Genomic DNA, 17,534 nt, shown 5'->3' on the forward strand with positions numbered 1-17,534 from the left:
TATATACCAATGATAGCAATAATAATCGAAATGTTCTTAGCGAGGTTTTTTAGGATTGTAAATCGGCACACAAGTTTCGGGAAACTGTTTTACAATTTTCTCATTGTATTAATATAAATTTATAATATTTCATTGATATTTCGCTTAATTGTAAGATATTAACTTGAGAAAAATGAAATATGTACTTGTAACTTATCCTGTTTACTCAGAAAAAGTCTAAAGAAGTTTGTTTTTGCAGCACCCTAACCTAATTTTAATTATTTGTTATAGAAAAAATATTATAATAAAAAATGTATGTTTTAATGTAAATATGAGTCATATTCATTAATGTTATGCATAATTTAGCACACAGTGGCCACGAGCACACCTACAAGAGAACTTTTCTTAACTAGCATTGTTAAAATGCTAGTTATGAGGCTGTTTAAATTTTAAAATGTACAAAGTATCTTCTACAATTTTATTATTTAGCATATATCAACAAAAAATCCCCATTATTCAATTTTTAATTTTTAAAATTTTGCTATTTGTCTTAAAAGATAAAAATTCCCATTTTTAAGTACTAAAAATAACCGGGATCAAAGTTATGAGAAAAAAAGTTCTCTTTTCAACTTCTACTACAGTGCTGAAAGTGAGCGGTAAATATTTAAAGTGCTAAACACTAGACCTGTGTCAGCGTGCATTATTCAGGGAATCGCTTCTGTCGGCTCCTCAATAATTCAGGGGCTTTTAGGGTGTCAAATTGGCAATCCGGCCGCCCATCGGATACGGCCAGTTTGCCAGAAAACAGACGGACTCGGACAACCCCGGCAATAATAGGCGACGACCACTATTACGTTTTATTTTAGATTTTGTTTTAAATCCGCCGCACTATTTGACGATGTGTAGGTTGACGTTGTTTGCTGTTTTACCGCTTTTACCGAGGTTTTACAGACGAGTCGGTTCAATTATTAATGAGATGAAAATATGGTGATGCGGTCTGGAAAGAGCATTTTTGGAGGGGATTTTTCAGTTATAAACTGTAACTTAAGTATATTTCATATTATAGTGAAGCCTTACACGTTGTTTTTCGTGAAGAAAGGTATGGAAGCCTGCCTTCGCTTTTCACTTTTCAGTTCACTATAGTGTAGCTCTAAAAAAAGCTGCAACTGACTAAAAGAAAGTAATTATTATTTTTCATGGTGAGGAGGACTCAAATCGGTCGTTCCTTACTACTTCCAGGCAACTGTCATTTTTTTATAAAGAAAATTTTAAACTTGTTTATGACTAAAGAAATGGACCATTAAATCAGAACAACTTAAGGTTCCATTAACCAAAATAGGTTTTCTATAAAAGAGTTGTAGGGTCTCAAGGTTACAAAGAGTCACGGGTATGAACACGTAAAAGGACAATATTAGACAAGTAACTTAAATTCAGGCAAAAGCATGAAAATGACCATCAAAAAAGTGATTAAAACAAACAAGAAACGATATGGAAAAAAAAGGATTAGAAGAGGAAGATTGACACGATAAAAAGGCGTGAAGAAGATAATGAGAAAGCCAAATAAAGCTGTACATACATAGTAAAAAAAACCTAGTAAGAAGAGCCCAACTAAATTTTAAATATTTCTTAACACAATAAATAAATAACATTCGTATCCATTAAGGTTATGCACAATTTTAGTAATTTAGTATGTAGCACGTCTAGGAAAAAAATGTTTCACGTTTTTTTTTTAAATGTGAGCTTTTAACATTTCGCTTATTGCTCACGAAAAATCTAGGAAAAAATACGTTTAGAGTATTTTAGCCAAATTTGAATTATTTTTGGCAATTTTTGTTAAAAAGTGTAAATTAAGTATATCTCATTTTATAATGACACTTTGCATGATCTTTAATGGTTTCTATTTAAAGGTCGTATAAAGGAATTGGGTTTCTATAAAAAGAGACGGTATAACTAGGCGTACGCATTGATTTTTCGTATTTTTTACTCCGTTTTAGTGCCTGGAATAATTCAAAAATTATTTTGCAACTATTTATTTATAGAAAATTTAATGTTTTTCAATTATAGGGCTAAGCAGATAATTTCTTATTTTTTCTAGATAATTGAAACTTTTTTTTATTCTTCCAGGCAGTCGTAGACTATTTTTCAATTTTGCATTAAATCTACTATGGTAATTTTTTATTTCTTTTAGGCATCTAGAATCTTTTTTTTCTTCTTTTTTAGGCAATCCAGATACTTTCTTATCTTATTTAACTACCAGAAAAAGTACAAAAACAACCCTGAAACTGCTTGTATAAAAGTTTTTTTATAGTCAGGTCACATCTGGATAGACCATTTCCTCTTTTTTCAAGCAACTGGAATTATTTCATGGTTATTTCAGACATGAAAATTTGTTTATTAGTAACGAATTTTTTAAGAAAAACCTAAGTGGAATAACTCAACAAAATTTTTTGACTAACCTAAGTAAATTACAATTTTATCCATTCAGGTTATGCGCAATTTCAGTCTTAAGTGCTTGAAGGACAATAAGAATATTTGTGACAGAACAGTTTTGCAGGAAATTTTTCGTTCAAAGTTTTTTCAGTAAAACTTTACACGATGCTTGCTCTATTGAATGATTGATAATATAAAGTCATTCAGCTATGTTTTCCCTTAAGAGTAATTCTTCCCTGTTGGTGGTCATTGTTCCATCTTTTTGTCATTGTTTTATATTTTAGAACTTTTAGACTTTTTTGTATTCTAGGGTAAACTCTTCCTTTTCACGTATGTATTTTAGGGTAAACTTTTCTAATATATTTAAATATCCTCTTGTTTATCTCTCAAAGTTCTAAGAGTTCTTTGTTATTATTGACTGTTAAATTTTTTTGCTCACTTCTATTAGTACTTATATTTGAACACTATTTTTATTTGATTTCTTTTAATATAATCTTATTTAGGATGTTGCCATATTGGTCTGTATTTTTCTTGCTTTTGAGGATAATGTTATTGGATTTTTGGAATGTGTCTGTATTTTCAAAGTCTGTTCAAATAGGTGTACCTTTCCTACCTCTCCTTTCCAATCATCGTAATATTCTTCTACTTTATAATCCTCATGATCACTTATCGTAGCATGTACTTGGAGAATTTTTTGTGTAAATATTTTTTTGAAAAACCTACTTGAAATAACTAAATATTAATTATTTCTGACTAACATAAATAAATGATAATCGTATCCATTAAAATTATGCTTAATTTTAGTATTTTGTTATGTAGTGTCTTAAGGAAATAAATATGTAAAATTTATGGAAAAATCTCCTTTTAAAGTAAAACTTTCCATGCATCTTAGATAGTTTTTATTCGAGGATCATATATAGGAATCGAGTCCTTTTTTCCTTATAGAAAGCGACGTTGTGACTTTTTTCGTTTTTTTCCTTATATCTGACCTCGTTTTAGTGTCTGGAATAGTTCAAGAATTAATTTGGAAATGCTTCATAATAGAAACTTAAATATTTTTTTTAATTATAAGGCTATATTTGTCATTTATTATTTCTGCCAGACAACTGGAATTTTTGTATTGTTTTTTCAAATAGTCAATGTTTCAATACTAAGGAAAAATATCAATTAGTCATTTCTTATTTCTTCTGGGTATCTTTTCAATTTTTTTTAAACAATCGAGGTATTTTCTTGTTCTAGAGAACTGCCTGTAGATCTGGATAATTTGATCAGATCAGATCTACCTGGGAAAATAATTTTGATAAATGTGTATAAAGGAAAAAGCAATTCTTTGAAAGTTAAATTTTTTAATTTTTCTAATATTGTTTCAACTTTTCTAATGGTGTTTCTTATACTTAGCATGGTAGTCGCTCTGAAATGTTAAAAAAAAATTAATCTAACAAATTCTTGCAGACATTTTGTAAGTCAGAGCATTTTTGGGGTTCTTTCAGGCAGTCCTAGTCATTTCTTATTTTACTTAACCACCTAGAAGAGCTGAAACAATAATCTGCGACTACCTGTAGAAAAATTTTATATTTTCCAATTTTATAGCAGATGTAGAGTAGTTATTTCTAGACAATTAGAGAATTTTTATGGTTCTTTCTTTATATTATTTATTTTTTAACTACCTGAAAATTTTATGATAGTTTATCTATTAATAATGAAATATCTAAAAAAACCTGGACTAACCCAACTAAATTTTAAGTATTTCTGACTAACAAAAACAATTTATAATCTTATCCATTAAGGTTATGCGCACTTTCACTAATTCAGATTAATTAAATGAGTAACATTAACATCTTACTCATTACTTATGCAAAATTTAAAATGAACCTATTTATGAAAAAACTTTTCTGAGGTGCATTTTTCGTTATAACTTGACCATATCTCATTTTATAATGAGCATTTCTATTGAAGGATCATTTTTTATTATTGAATTATATATTCTGTTATGTGAGGGAAAAATAAATAAAAGACTTACAAATAAATATCTTTACTTAAGAAAATCATATAAATAAAACAGTTCATATTAATTCGGAAGACGTTTTCGCAGCAACAAAGGTCCAGCGCCACAATCGACAAGCATGAAACCTACACTGTCCATAAAGTGCTCGTAATTCTTTAATTCTGGAGTAAATCCTAAGCCCCATCGTGCCAATAATTCCAACGCAGAATCGCTCATGAAATAGAAGAAAAAGTAAATTTTTTCTTGGTCGTCTTTGATCATCCTTTTGTCGAAAAGCATATCTAATTTTTGTCGAAACACCACCCATTTCATCGTACTGGAATCGGTTTCTTCCACATATTCTACCACACGAATTTCGCTCATGATTTTATACACCTTATAAATCACTCAGAAAAATACTTATTATAGTTATAAACGCTCTAAGTATATCGAGCAAGAAGAATGTGCATACTGATTTTTGGTAATTTCGGGACAGCCCTTTTATAGGTCAAAAGGGTTTTAGGGTTTTACCATTGTGCATAGTAAATTATATTCAGGTAATATAAAATCTTCTTATTCCGAGAAATGGTTACCTAAGATTAGTTCAATTTATTTATGATAATTCATGTTAAGTACAATTTATATGTGGTGGTCTATCAACAATGAAATTTCTATTTTTATTAGAATGATTGTTAGTATTATCAATATTACTATTGCCATATAATCTTTCAAAATTTTCGAATTCGATGACATATGCCATTGCATCTTCTAAAGAGTCTGATTTCTTTAGATGCATATTATTTCTAAGAGTTTCGGTACAACCAGCAATAAAAGTATTTAATGCTGTTTTATCACGAAGTTTTATTGGATAGGTCCTTTCTTGAACTGATATTGTAAAATCGTTACTAATGCGTAGAGCAACACTGCTTCTTAGAAGTTGTAAACGGTTATCGAAATTAATTAAGTTTTCATTTTTGAAAGCTTTTGCTCTAGTTAATTCTTGGATTAAACAGTCAAGATCGCGTCTATCTGAGAAGCATTGTCTTAAAGAGGTTTTTAAATCTTCCCAGGCTAATATTTCTGTTCCTAAAACTTCAGCTCTACCAATTAATTTTTCTTGGAAAGATTCAAAGATGTGTTCTATTAATTCATCGTCATTTAAAGGACGATAACTATTATAAACACTATCACGTCTGGAAATAAATTTGTTTAGGGTATTAACATCATCATCATATGGTTTAATGTTATTTAGTTTTAATTTAAATAAATTCCAGGTTTTTCTAAGGCTACTTGGGTTGTCATTTTACAATTTTTAAATGACTTAATTAAATCTGATATATCGTTCTCTGAGTCAGCATCTGACATAAATTTATTCAAATCTTGGAAGCGTAATTGTGATCAATTCACTTGATTTAACTTAAAATTAATGCGACCAATTCGCAGCAAAAATAGTTATTTGTGCTATACAAATACTAATCAATTTACATTTAATATGTAAGAATAAATTATCTTAATTATATAAATTAAACTTAATAAATTATTCTTATTAAAACCGTGAACAGAGAGTGAAATAAGAGCAAAAAGGAAGTGGCATTTACTTTTCTCGATTCTTCTATTACTGTGCCCATACACCACGTCTAGACCACACGGTTCTTCTATTTAGACTGTGTCTGAAAGGGTTGAGACTCCACGTTGAAGGGTTTCTTGTCCACGATAAAAAACACTTTTTAATGGACACAATCCTACTGACTGCGCCAATTATATATTTTGTGGTGGAATTCTTATTTTTAAAATTGTTTATTATAATTAAAAATACAGAGTGACATGATGTATGTACTTAGACTACAGGTATAAAGAATGAGCTTAAAACAACGGTTACATATATTTAAAATATATAAAAGCTGATCTAGCAAAAATAAATAGATGTATATACTAGGCGTTTTTATCTATATAACTTGCATTTTAGTTGCTACTTTTAAGGGTACATTTAAAAACTGTTTTTTTTTTAAAATGAAATCCCGACTTCTAAAATTCTTTTCGTTGTTTTAGACGTCAAACAGCAGAAGAGCGTGAAGCCGAGCGACAAGCAGCCAACAGACTGATGCTCACCCTACAGGCGGAAGCTCTGAGTAAAGGTTACATGAGCGAAGCGCCCCCTACAGCCGCCGGGCCTACAGACACAGCGCTCAGCGCGCTACAGAACCTACAGCCGTGGGCGGGGCCCTATAACACCCCTCAACCCGCCCTGGCTGAATCTATGTGTTAAACGGGCTGTGGATATTGTGTACAGTGAGAGGTTATAAGAGTTATGCAGGTTTTGTATATGTTACGTGTAAATAGATGTTTTGTAAAAATTTTTCTCGTCTTAGATATATATGCGCCTGATGTAAATATTGTAGCTAAGTTTTTCTTATAGCTGTGCTGTTAAAGATTTTTTTTTTTGTAACATGTTAGGTTTATTTGTTAGTAAGGCACAGATTGGGACCTTTTTTAACTAAAGCTCAACGTTAAAAGCTGTTTTATGAATATATGGTGCACACGACTTATGGGATGCTGGGAACTTTATGCTGAAGGCGGATTAGAAATGAAATAGTACGGAAGTGAAGTCTTAAGGGTTTTTAATTTTAATAATATTTTCGAAAGAAATTTCCAAATTTTAAAAACCTTTCTTTATTTTATCTTTTTTTTTCTTTATTTTTCTTTTCTTTATTTTATCCAAATAGTAGTTGTTATAGCATTTAGCTTCACAGTAGTGGTTTATGACAGTAATGGTATTTTTTAGTATAGACAGTTATTCTGCAAGCGTTGGGAGGGTCAAACAGATCAAATTAATATTTTTGATAGAAAAGTCTCTCATTTTCCATAGGAAAAAATTAATAGTTCTTAAACAAACTTTGGAAAAATTTCAAACGTTTACAAAAATTGACAGACAAAATAGGGCAAGAAAAATTAACAAATTATATTTTCATAAGAATTTTAATAAAGGTATTTTTTTCCAAAGAAAACACTGAAGAAATTAGTAATTCTTGTAACGTATTTATAAATTTACCCAAATTAACATTTAACAAATATTTCCGATATAAAAGTTAATAGAAACTAAGCACAAGAGCCTGGACAAAAATATTTATTTCCATAATCTGAGTAAATCGTAGTTGTTAAACATTTGAAAATTTGGAAAACGTATTAAAATTTACCAGAATCGACTTTTTATAGACTTTCTACAAATATTTTTAATGGGACAGTCAATAAAAAATACACAAAACTATAGTTTTCTGATGAGTCTTGACAAAAGTCATAATCAAAGTCATTCCTTCAAGTCAATCAAGGAAATCAATGGAAAACTAATTGGAAAATTTATATAAAGAAAATTTATAAGCCTTCCTTGAGACTTGCAGTTTCGATCTTTAGGTTGCCATTTTCTGTTTTTTTTTTGTTTCTTCTCTCTTTTTATTTTAATATTATAGAAAACATTAGTTTTTGTAGGCAAGCCTGAGAAAAAAATAAGTAATTTATATAAAAAGTTACTTACTTACAATTTTTAAGAATACCAGAGTAGATTTTTAACAAACTTTCTATATATATTAATGAAAATTTAAAAAAAAATCAAATTTCACAAAAGCCTTAATAAAGTCTTTATTTCTTAAATTGAGTATACTTAAAGGCATTTTTGGAAAATATTTAGAAATTTGACAACAAAATCGATTTTTACAAATATTTCCAAAAAAAAGTATAATAGAGACAAATAAAAAAAATTATTTCTAGTAGAAAAGCTTAGAAATAAATAAGTGCTTCTACAATTTCGAAAAAATGTTATAAGTTGATTAAAATCGACTTTTTAGCAATTTTTTACAAACATTTTCAATGGGAAAGTCAATATGAAAAAAAGTTGTAATATGTATAAAAATCTTACAAAAAATCCTTGATAGAGAAGATTGAAAAACTAAAAAAAAAAAAACGATTGCCATAAAAGCTCTTACTGTATTTACCATAAGAAACCCTGAAGGAAATAAATTATTTTTGGTTATAAATTAAATTTTTGGAAATTTACTCAGGTTTATAGATTTTTGTTGGGAAATTTATATTTATTTCTAATAGTCACATTTAAATAAAGTTTTAAATTATATTATCTTTATAGTGACATATCTATTATACTGTTTTTAACATAAATAATCAATTTTCTTAGGCGTATAATTAACAAATATTTTACATTATTTAGCAACAAACAAAATAACAAGTATTTACTACAATTCTTAATGCAACACTAAAAATGTATCGAACCAAACTAAAGATCTTCTAATAGAAATTGAAAAAACAGTGAAAAAAATTCAAGGTGTAATTTTAATTTTTTTTTTAAGAACAGCATTTGAAATTTAAATAAAATAAATAAATGAGCATAAAGATTTGGTCTTCAACGTACTAAGAGCTTACAAAATTGTACCCTCAAACGAAATCCCATAAGAAGTTGCGTGTTATTTTCCAAAACAGCATTTAATTTCTAAAACCCAATTTTTGCTCAATTTTCCAATTAAACCGTCAATAAATACAGTTAATAAAATTGCTTTGCAAAAAAAAAATCAAGAATCCCGCAATAATTAACATAGGTTAAAACACCATGTAAAATGTACATATCCGTGTTAATAACACCAGCTAGAAATAAAGTATTGATGTATAAACGTACGAAAACAATCGTGATGACAAGCCGTACTTAATAAAACAATTTTAATTCATCATTCGACACGAAAGCGACAAGAAAAAAAAACTAATTTTCTGTAATTACGAAAGTAGTGTGATTTCCATTTTGTAGATAGTAAGTACATAATGTATAAGTTATTATTTTAAGCACAAGACAATGTTGTATTGAATAAAAATATGATGCTATGATTACTTTGTTTTATTTATTTGTTTTTATGGTTATTAGGGATGGAATTCAGAATATTGATTTTCACTTTAATTTGGTATAACATAGATACATAAGCTAATAGACTCAAAAAAGTGTCAAAAATGTATGTTTCTTCCATGCTAATATATTTAATTAAAAGCTGTTTAATCAAAAAAATGTATTGTTTGTAATTCAGCGCTAGTAGAAAAAGTAAAATTGAAAATAGATAAGAAAAAAATTGTTTTATTGATAAATTAATTGTGCGCGTTTTATTTATAAATATATATGAAAATAGGTTGTCATAAATTAAATAGTTGTCCTAAAAAATTTTGTGACTGTATAATTTCGGTTAAATGGGAAAAGAGTTCAATGCTATTCCAAGCCCAATCATATATGATATTAAGATCCACGATATCTACAGGGGTTTTCAAAATATCGGGCTAAATCTAAAAATCAGATTTTTAGAAAATCTGCAATTTTGTCGCCATCTTGAACTCGATTTTAATAAAATTTGGTAGTTTTGGGTTAACTATTATGACCAATCAATTGACGTTACCGATATTTTTTTAGGCATTTTAGATTTTTTGCAACTTTAGTCAACTCTGTTTTTTTATGGACGCCATATTGAATTAATACGTTATTAAATAGCATGTAAAAAGATCTTTTTAACCATGTATAACAACCCTATCTTGATATGGCGAAAAACATAAATTTATTAAAAAAAAACATTTTTTCACTTAGATGGCAGTGAAAACAAAGGCGTCTAATCAATTATTTTGTTGTTTTTTTTTAATCAAATAAGAAAGTCATTTCATTAATATGAAAATTAAAATTAACAATTATTTCTAACTTACAACGATAAATGTAATTAAACAAATAACAGTCAACAGTTAATCAAAATTAAATTAGTTAATAAAATATTTAAAAATACCTCTATTTTTATTAATACACAGTATAACCCTCTCAATCATAGCCAAACAAGCATTTTTGACAATTTGTTATCGGGTTTTTTCAATTGCTTCAAGTTTTTTCACTGTAGCATGATTAGTGTAATACACCTTTTTTTAGGTATCCCCACACACAGAAATCAAGGGGCGTCGAATCAGGTGAGCGGACAGGCCACACAATAGGACTTCGTTTTCCTATCCAATTATTTCCATATTTCGTGCATCCTAATATCGTATCCCTGGAACACCACAACTTTTTCCTTTTTTTTTTATTTTCAATGCATCTAATTAATAGTTTGTTATTGGGTTTAAATACTGGGAAGTGAAAATAGATTTTTAAAAGGATTTATAGTTATACGACGTAGAGGTATTATAATTTTTTAAAAACATTGAAGCCAATATTTTATATGGTAGCCTGCTGTTTTAATAATAAATAAAAATATATTTTTTATAATAAGAATTACGAAATTTTTGTAATGTTAAAATTGTGTTTTTGTTTAATTTTTAATTATTTCAGACATTATTAATAATCCTAGAAATTAAAAACGAGAATGACCAATTTATTAGTTATGTTAGAAAATATTTCTGGATAACTGTCTGATGCACAATATATTCAATGGTGAATGTGTATTTGGAAAAAAAAGGATTTTGTTCTATATTTAAAGAATTTTAATACCAAGCATTCTACAAGAATTTTTTAAGAAAATACACTTTTGTGATTGAAGCCTATTTTCAAGTTAACAATTAATTTTGGTTTAATTTAAACACCAATTTTAATTAGGCGTTTCATTTCTACATAGGTATCACTTTAGAGAGCAAAAGAGATACGATGATCCATCATCTCTTTTTAACCAGATTTGACCTAATTTTAACTATAAATATCAATAAATCATTGATCATATAAAAATTTTAAATAAAATGGACTGTAGGAAGCATATAGAAACTGGTTACTACACTAAAAAATTCTCTAAGTGGATTTTAATTCTTTTGTTTTATTTATAAGCTCACAACTGTATATAACAGAAAAATCAACCAGTAAATACCAATAAATCTAAGTCTATACAAGCTGAATTAAGATAAACATGGAAGCAATTATTTTAAATGCATAGTTTACAAAACAAATTGCTAATCAGGTACATTTAGTATTAAAATTTTTATTAAGCATATCTTGAAAAACATTCCAAGAACATTTCTTCGTAAATATGGGCCGATTGGTACAACATTGTTAATATAGTTGAAATATTTCTAAATGTTTAATTCTTAATAAATAATGCCGAAGTCTGGATGATTTTTAATTAATAATAAATAAAACTAAGTGATTTAGTGCACATTTATGGACAAAGATAAACAACGTTACCTAAAATTACATTGAGCCTTCTCTTTCTATTCTAGTATTTATATTTAAAATTTGAATTTCGCGCCTTTATCTATAACGTCATAATTGTTGACAGTTATTACGTTTTGTTAAGTTGGTATGATGATGACATGACTGGATTATGGCGAGACGTATTAATTTATGTATTTATAACTTATGAGTAATAATTTGTGTATTTGCTTAGCCAAATAAAAAGGCCATTGTACACTAGTATTATTAAAATTTGCTGCTTTTGCAATTTTTACTTTATAACCATAAATTAATTACGCAAATTAAATTAAAACCCTTTACATTATTAATACCTAAATTATTATTAAGAAGTTCAAAAAACGCTTTTTTCCATCCAGAAAGAAATTAAGAAAACAACTTAAAGGGAGTCTCCGAAGACGGCAACTCCTCTGACTTATTAGATACTAAACGATGGTGGACAAGCGATTACAGTGACGTTCAGCGCTTGTTCGCCAGATTAGATCTTTCACCCTCGACTTTCTGAAATAACTCGCGTTTATTTTAGCTTTCGAGAAAAATAACATTTAACATACTATTGGCTTAATTTAGTCAGAACTTAGTTCTTTAGCATAGGAAGGAATATTAAGGGAGATGCATAATAATTATTGAGAAAAAATGGGAGTGACAATGTGACAAACCTAAAAAAAAAGTTAAAAGTGATGATATACGGATACCAAAAGTGTCCAAATATAAAAAGAACGGAGTTGATTGGAGAAATCTATTTTCACCGCATTATATTCCAACGTTTTTTTCACTTAATATTCCTCTCTCGGTAAATGTTATAGTTGGACTAGGAAAGACAGTGGTAAGCTTAAATTATCTTGAAGAAAAATAGATCGTTAAGTTTCCGAGTAAAAGTTTGGAAAAAAGTCTTTTCACTCACTAGTGCGTAAAAACTAATTTAACGTTTATTTGATATTTAATTTAGTATTTGGGATTTTTTTTTATTGCTATCTTCGGCAGTAAAAAAAAAATTTGTATGTTACATGTGTTTAAAATTTCCTGTTTTTATTCATGGGAGTTGTCACATTCGCCTACGGTTTATGCTTCATGCTCATGCTCAATTTTACGATTCATAACAAAAAGAATCATTTTAAATCATCTTATGACGTAAATACCTGTTTATGCCTTTAAATACGTTTAAGAGAATTTTCGCATTATTTAAAATTTTTTACAGTTGATTGTAACCTAACTCACCAAATGAGTTAAAAATTCTTTCTGTCCGTTTATTAATAAAGGTATTATATGTTGATAGATATAAGGTAGAAAAGGAACTACGTAAAAGTTTCATTTAATATTCTTAAGGTTGATGTGAAATCCCGCAATGTAAAGTAAACAGTAAGACTTATAAATGCTTAACTGAATATGTTTGTTAATAATTTGATTTTGCCAGTACGAAAATATTTCCTTGCTATTGTACAAACGAGAATAAAGCAACATTTTAATTAATTCATCAAATAATAAGTTGTCTATGAAAGTAAAGGCAAAAATAGTTTTTGTAAAAATATTTATTACTATTTTAGCTGTCAGAAAAATAATGATTTGTCAAAAAATAATCAACTGTCTGATTAACTTTAAATTCGCATATTGACATTATGAACATTTAATTTCAGAAAAATAACAACTTTTAAAAATTATATTTTTTTTCATCAATGTTATATTTATTGTCTATTTAATCAATTCCAAACTAATTTGAATATAAGCCTCAAGCATTTGATTAATCAATTCCAAGGTAATAGGGGTATATAAAATATGTATGTCATAATCAGAAATATGTCACTAAGAGTTATTTAAATTATAACAATGATTTTAAAGCCTCGGTCTATGTGCTTTTAAAATTAATATTTAATCATTTATTTGGATAATAATTATTTAATTAATTATGTTTTAAATACTGCTAAATTAGAGGTATTTCAAATTCAAAAGACTTAAAGCAGAGAGTTGTGAATACATTTAAGAAAGAAAAGAACAAACCGACATATCAAGACAATTTGAGTTGCCCAGTTACCAAGTAATTCATAAACAATCAAATCAACTTGGTCCTGTTACAATAAAAATTAATTTGCAATTTCTTATTAGTTATTAAAAGTATTTCACAATTTGACATACACCTAGATGCGTAAAAACCTGGGTGTGCACAAAATAAATTATGCAAAAAAAAAATTAATATGTAAATTAACCAGAACCTATAACTAACTTGCAGCCAAAATCAACATAACTTGACCTACACTATCAACAGCAGTCATAGAAAGGAACCTCTACTAAATTTTTTAATATTGTCTCTCAAACTACTTGGTATAATAACATTAAATTTGAAACATGTGAAATGAACCTGTTTAATAATTTGTATTAAAATATTTCAGCAAAATATTCTGTGAGGCTATAGCAGCATTTTTGTAACAAAAAGGCTTTGGTAGAGCGCCTAAATGCCAAGCTGTTGTTACTTTCACGTATGGATAAGGGTAGATGATTGAACATTTTCTTTCTATTGTACGCTACTGATTTTTGTACTTTTTCAGACCTAGGGATTGGCAATCGGATTTAAGAGGCATGCCGGGTATTGTAATTTATATTCTTCACATTTATTCATCTGAGATTTCACCAAGCAGCCCTCTTTTGCAACATAAATACCTTATTAAAAACATTCTAAGAACATGTTTTCCAAAAACAAATACCATAACGAAAATGAGATTCACAGATTTGTAGAGGAAAAAAATTAAAGAGGTCAATTTTTATTTTTCTGAAATTTCGTAAAATGACCATAAACCAAAAACCAGTGGCAACAAAATTCTGAAAAATTTTCACATATTTCTGGAACATATTGGACTAGATACCTGTTTTAGCGTTTTTTAAAAAATTTACACACTTTTAGGATAACAAAATTTTGGAGAGGTTAATTTTTTTCTCAAAATATATACAAAATGCCCATAATTCAAAAACTAGTGGAAATTGAATAAATTAGTTCAATTGAAATCTTGAACTAATTGAAAGTATTTTTGAGTATAATAAAGCTTTTTTTTATCCATTGGTTGTAAATCTAGATACAATGTGTTAAATTCTCTATGTATTCCTTTTATTTTAATTAAGTTTATTATAAAACATAACGGTAATACTATAACTAAAAAGTCGCTATTATTTATTAAACCCTCATGACACTTTCATAACTAGGTAATTTACAAAATAATTATCATGAAAATAAGTATTTATTTCTAAAACGCGGCTACGATCATCAATCACCCTTGTATATGGTGCCATTGCTATGTATATTTAAAAACATCTTGATTTAGTTGTATGAAGAGACTCTACTGAGAGGATTCACAGCTTCCTCTACATGTACATGCTAAGAAAGATAATCATTCTTTCTATTTAAAAATTAAAAATACATAACTAGAACATAATGAGGTCTTTTTTGGGACCTTTTCATAGAACATTCTTGAAATAACAATATTCTGGCATTTGCTTTTAATGAGACTTATAAAATAAATAAGTGGTACAACCCAACACTTGTGTGCTCTAATAATTTTGTATTCTTTTGTAAAACTTTGTATTTTTTTTAAACTAAAGCAAAATATGAAGCTCTAGCCACTGAGCTGTTTAAATTATTTACAGTAACAAGAAGAGCATAACAGCCAGAAGAAATTTTATTGCATAAGGTGCTTAAATGATGTTCAAATTTTAATCCATAATCAATATACAACCCAAGAAATTTGCTTACATTAGCAGGCAATACTATATTATTACTTAGAAAGACATCATTAAATGCTTATTTGAATTTTAAAATATTATTTGTTTTAGAAATATTAGAGAACAGCTTATTAGCATCACACTATTTTTTTGCCTTACATAAATCAGTTCGAATATTTGCCTCAAGGTGCTCAGAGTTCTTATTTTGCCACAGAATAGTGGTATCGTCTGATAAAAGATGATAAAATGGTTACTTATTAAAATATGACGCAAATCATTAACATAGATTAGGCATAAGAGAGGTCTGATGCAGTCAAAGGCTTTAGACAAGTCACAGAAAACTGCGGCAGCACAATCACCAAGATAATACTTTTCCAAAAAATTGAAAATAGCATTAGTTGTGCCTAGGGATTAGGCTAAATTCATATCATTCTGTTTGATTTTTTTAGGCTTTAGGTCATAGCGTCAAAACTACCCCCCTGGCAAAGAAGGATGCAATTAAATTAACTATATTTTGTCGATTATTAATGCCCCAGGTATGCTCTTTTTAACGATACTAAATTTGTTAAAATTGAACTATTAAGAAGTTAAACCAGGTTATTGCAAACAATTCAACGCCCAGTATCGTTATTTTTGTAGTAACTGATTTTTTTTAATAAAAATAATAGATAAACTAGAGCTTTAGTTAAAAATGTTGTTATTGTACAGAATTTAAAGAAAATGCGATTTTGAAATTTAAGATGGCAGTTACGCCACCAGGGTGCTCATTTTTAAAACTTGATGATTTTTTTTACCCCTAAGTCTTATTCCTGTTATCACCCGGTATAAATCGATCATCTGGGGTGGTTTTTTTTTAACTATATTTAACAAAAAAATTAGGCAAGCTTAATAACTAATGTATAATTCAAAGGACCAAAACCAAATTAAAAGATCAAAAGGAAGGGACCCAAAGAGCGAACAGACAGGACGAAATTGTATACAAGTCGTCGACCATCGTTGACGTCGGTTCGTCGGCGTCAGCATTTAACAGACGTCGTGCAGTAGAGCAGGAGGCGTCGGTAAGCGTCGGTCCATCAGCAGCAGGGGAAACAAAAGTACGCCGCCGCACAAAGCCAACTAGATCGAGCGATAACCACATATCGTTGGGGTAACAATTGAATTAGCCATTTAACGTCAAGTTTGAGTAATGGCCGGTAACCCTGCAGTAGCGGCGCCGTTTGCCCTCACCCCCCTTTAGCAGTACAGTTGTTGCTGATTAAAATGTAATCTAATATAGGGTCCGGGAAATATACCGAACGCAAACTGAATATTTCGGCTTTGTTATTTCGATTCGTTCGCGATCGTTTTATTTGTGCCGGGGCTAGACCGGATTAAAATCTCATCTGGTCCGGTTCGTTAGTATCAATTAAATTTCGATTGAATTGCTTCCGTGTATACGCTTTTCCGAGGTAAATTCAGCTTAGGGCTCGCGCCCGCTCTCTTTTGTAATTGAATTTTTAGTTTTTTTTATTGTTTATTCGCGCTGTGTCAGAAAGATTATTTTCTACTTCCGCTCTGGGACCGTTGTCAGTAAAAACCATTATTCGAAAGTTATTGGCAATTTTGGCTTCATATCCACGTCCACGTTTTTATTTTTAAAAAAACGTGATTCGCACTAAATAAAAGACACATCTTTTCAGCAGATCCGAAACTAATAGACCATAGATAATATTTATTAGATAGGAAACTCCCATAAGAGCCAATAGACTGTTCCGCCCTCTGAATGTCGAGGACTAGTACTAACCTGAAGTGAAAATTTTATTATGGCACCAAATTTGAATTTTGCTTTATCATACCTTGCGTAATGTGAAATGCGAGGGTCTTTTAGAAATTATAATACAAAAATACAAAAAGTGGCAAATCCTTTTTGTACTTATATTAAACAAATTTTTCGATTTGTCAGTTTTCCTATAATTAAGGTATAAAGGTACTATAATTTCTGAACACCATTAGCGACTAGATACATAGGTCAGGGTTTTAGAAATTAAACAAGAATTATTCACACAAAGTTTATTGTATGATAAGAAGATTATAACAAATAAATCACTAGTTATACAATAAAAATTATCAGTTGTGAACATCCGTTAAAACAATAAATAAAATATAAGAATTGAATTAAATATGTTAAAAGTAAAATTTACAGTTTTACGTACCATTTTTCTATTTGCCTTTGAAAATTTCAGACTCTAAGATTTGTATAGGAGTTAA

At 28.8% G+C, this 17,534-nt stretch overlaps 1 protein-coding gene across 1 annotated transcript in view; it reads left to right on the top strand.

Moving 5' to 3' along the window:
- The window catches only part of LOC126741977 (T-cell leukemia homeobox protein 3), a 68,736-nt gene extending 60,811 nt beyond the window's left edge, over positions 1-7,925 (top strand). Inside the window, exon 3 of the mRNA XM_050448481.1 lies at positions 6,443-7,925. Within this exon, the coding sequence (XP_050304438.1) occupies positions 6,443-6,659 (217 nt within the window). The 3' untranslated portion in view covers positions 6,660-7,925. The remainder of the gene's footprint in view (positions 1-6,442) is intronic.
- Positions 7,926-17,534: the final 9,609 nt, after the last annotated feature.

Source organism: Anthonomus grandis, chromosome 11 (genome assembly GCF_022605725.1).
Source record: "Anthonomus grandis grandis chromosome 11, icAntGran1.3, whole genome shotgun sequence".
Lineage (NCBI taxonomy): Eukaryota > Metazoa > Arthropoda > Insecta > Coleoptera > Curculionidae > Anthonomus > Anthonomus grandis.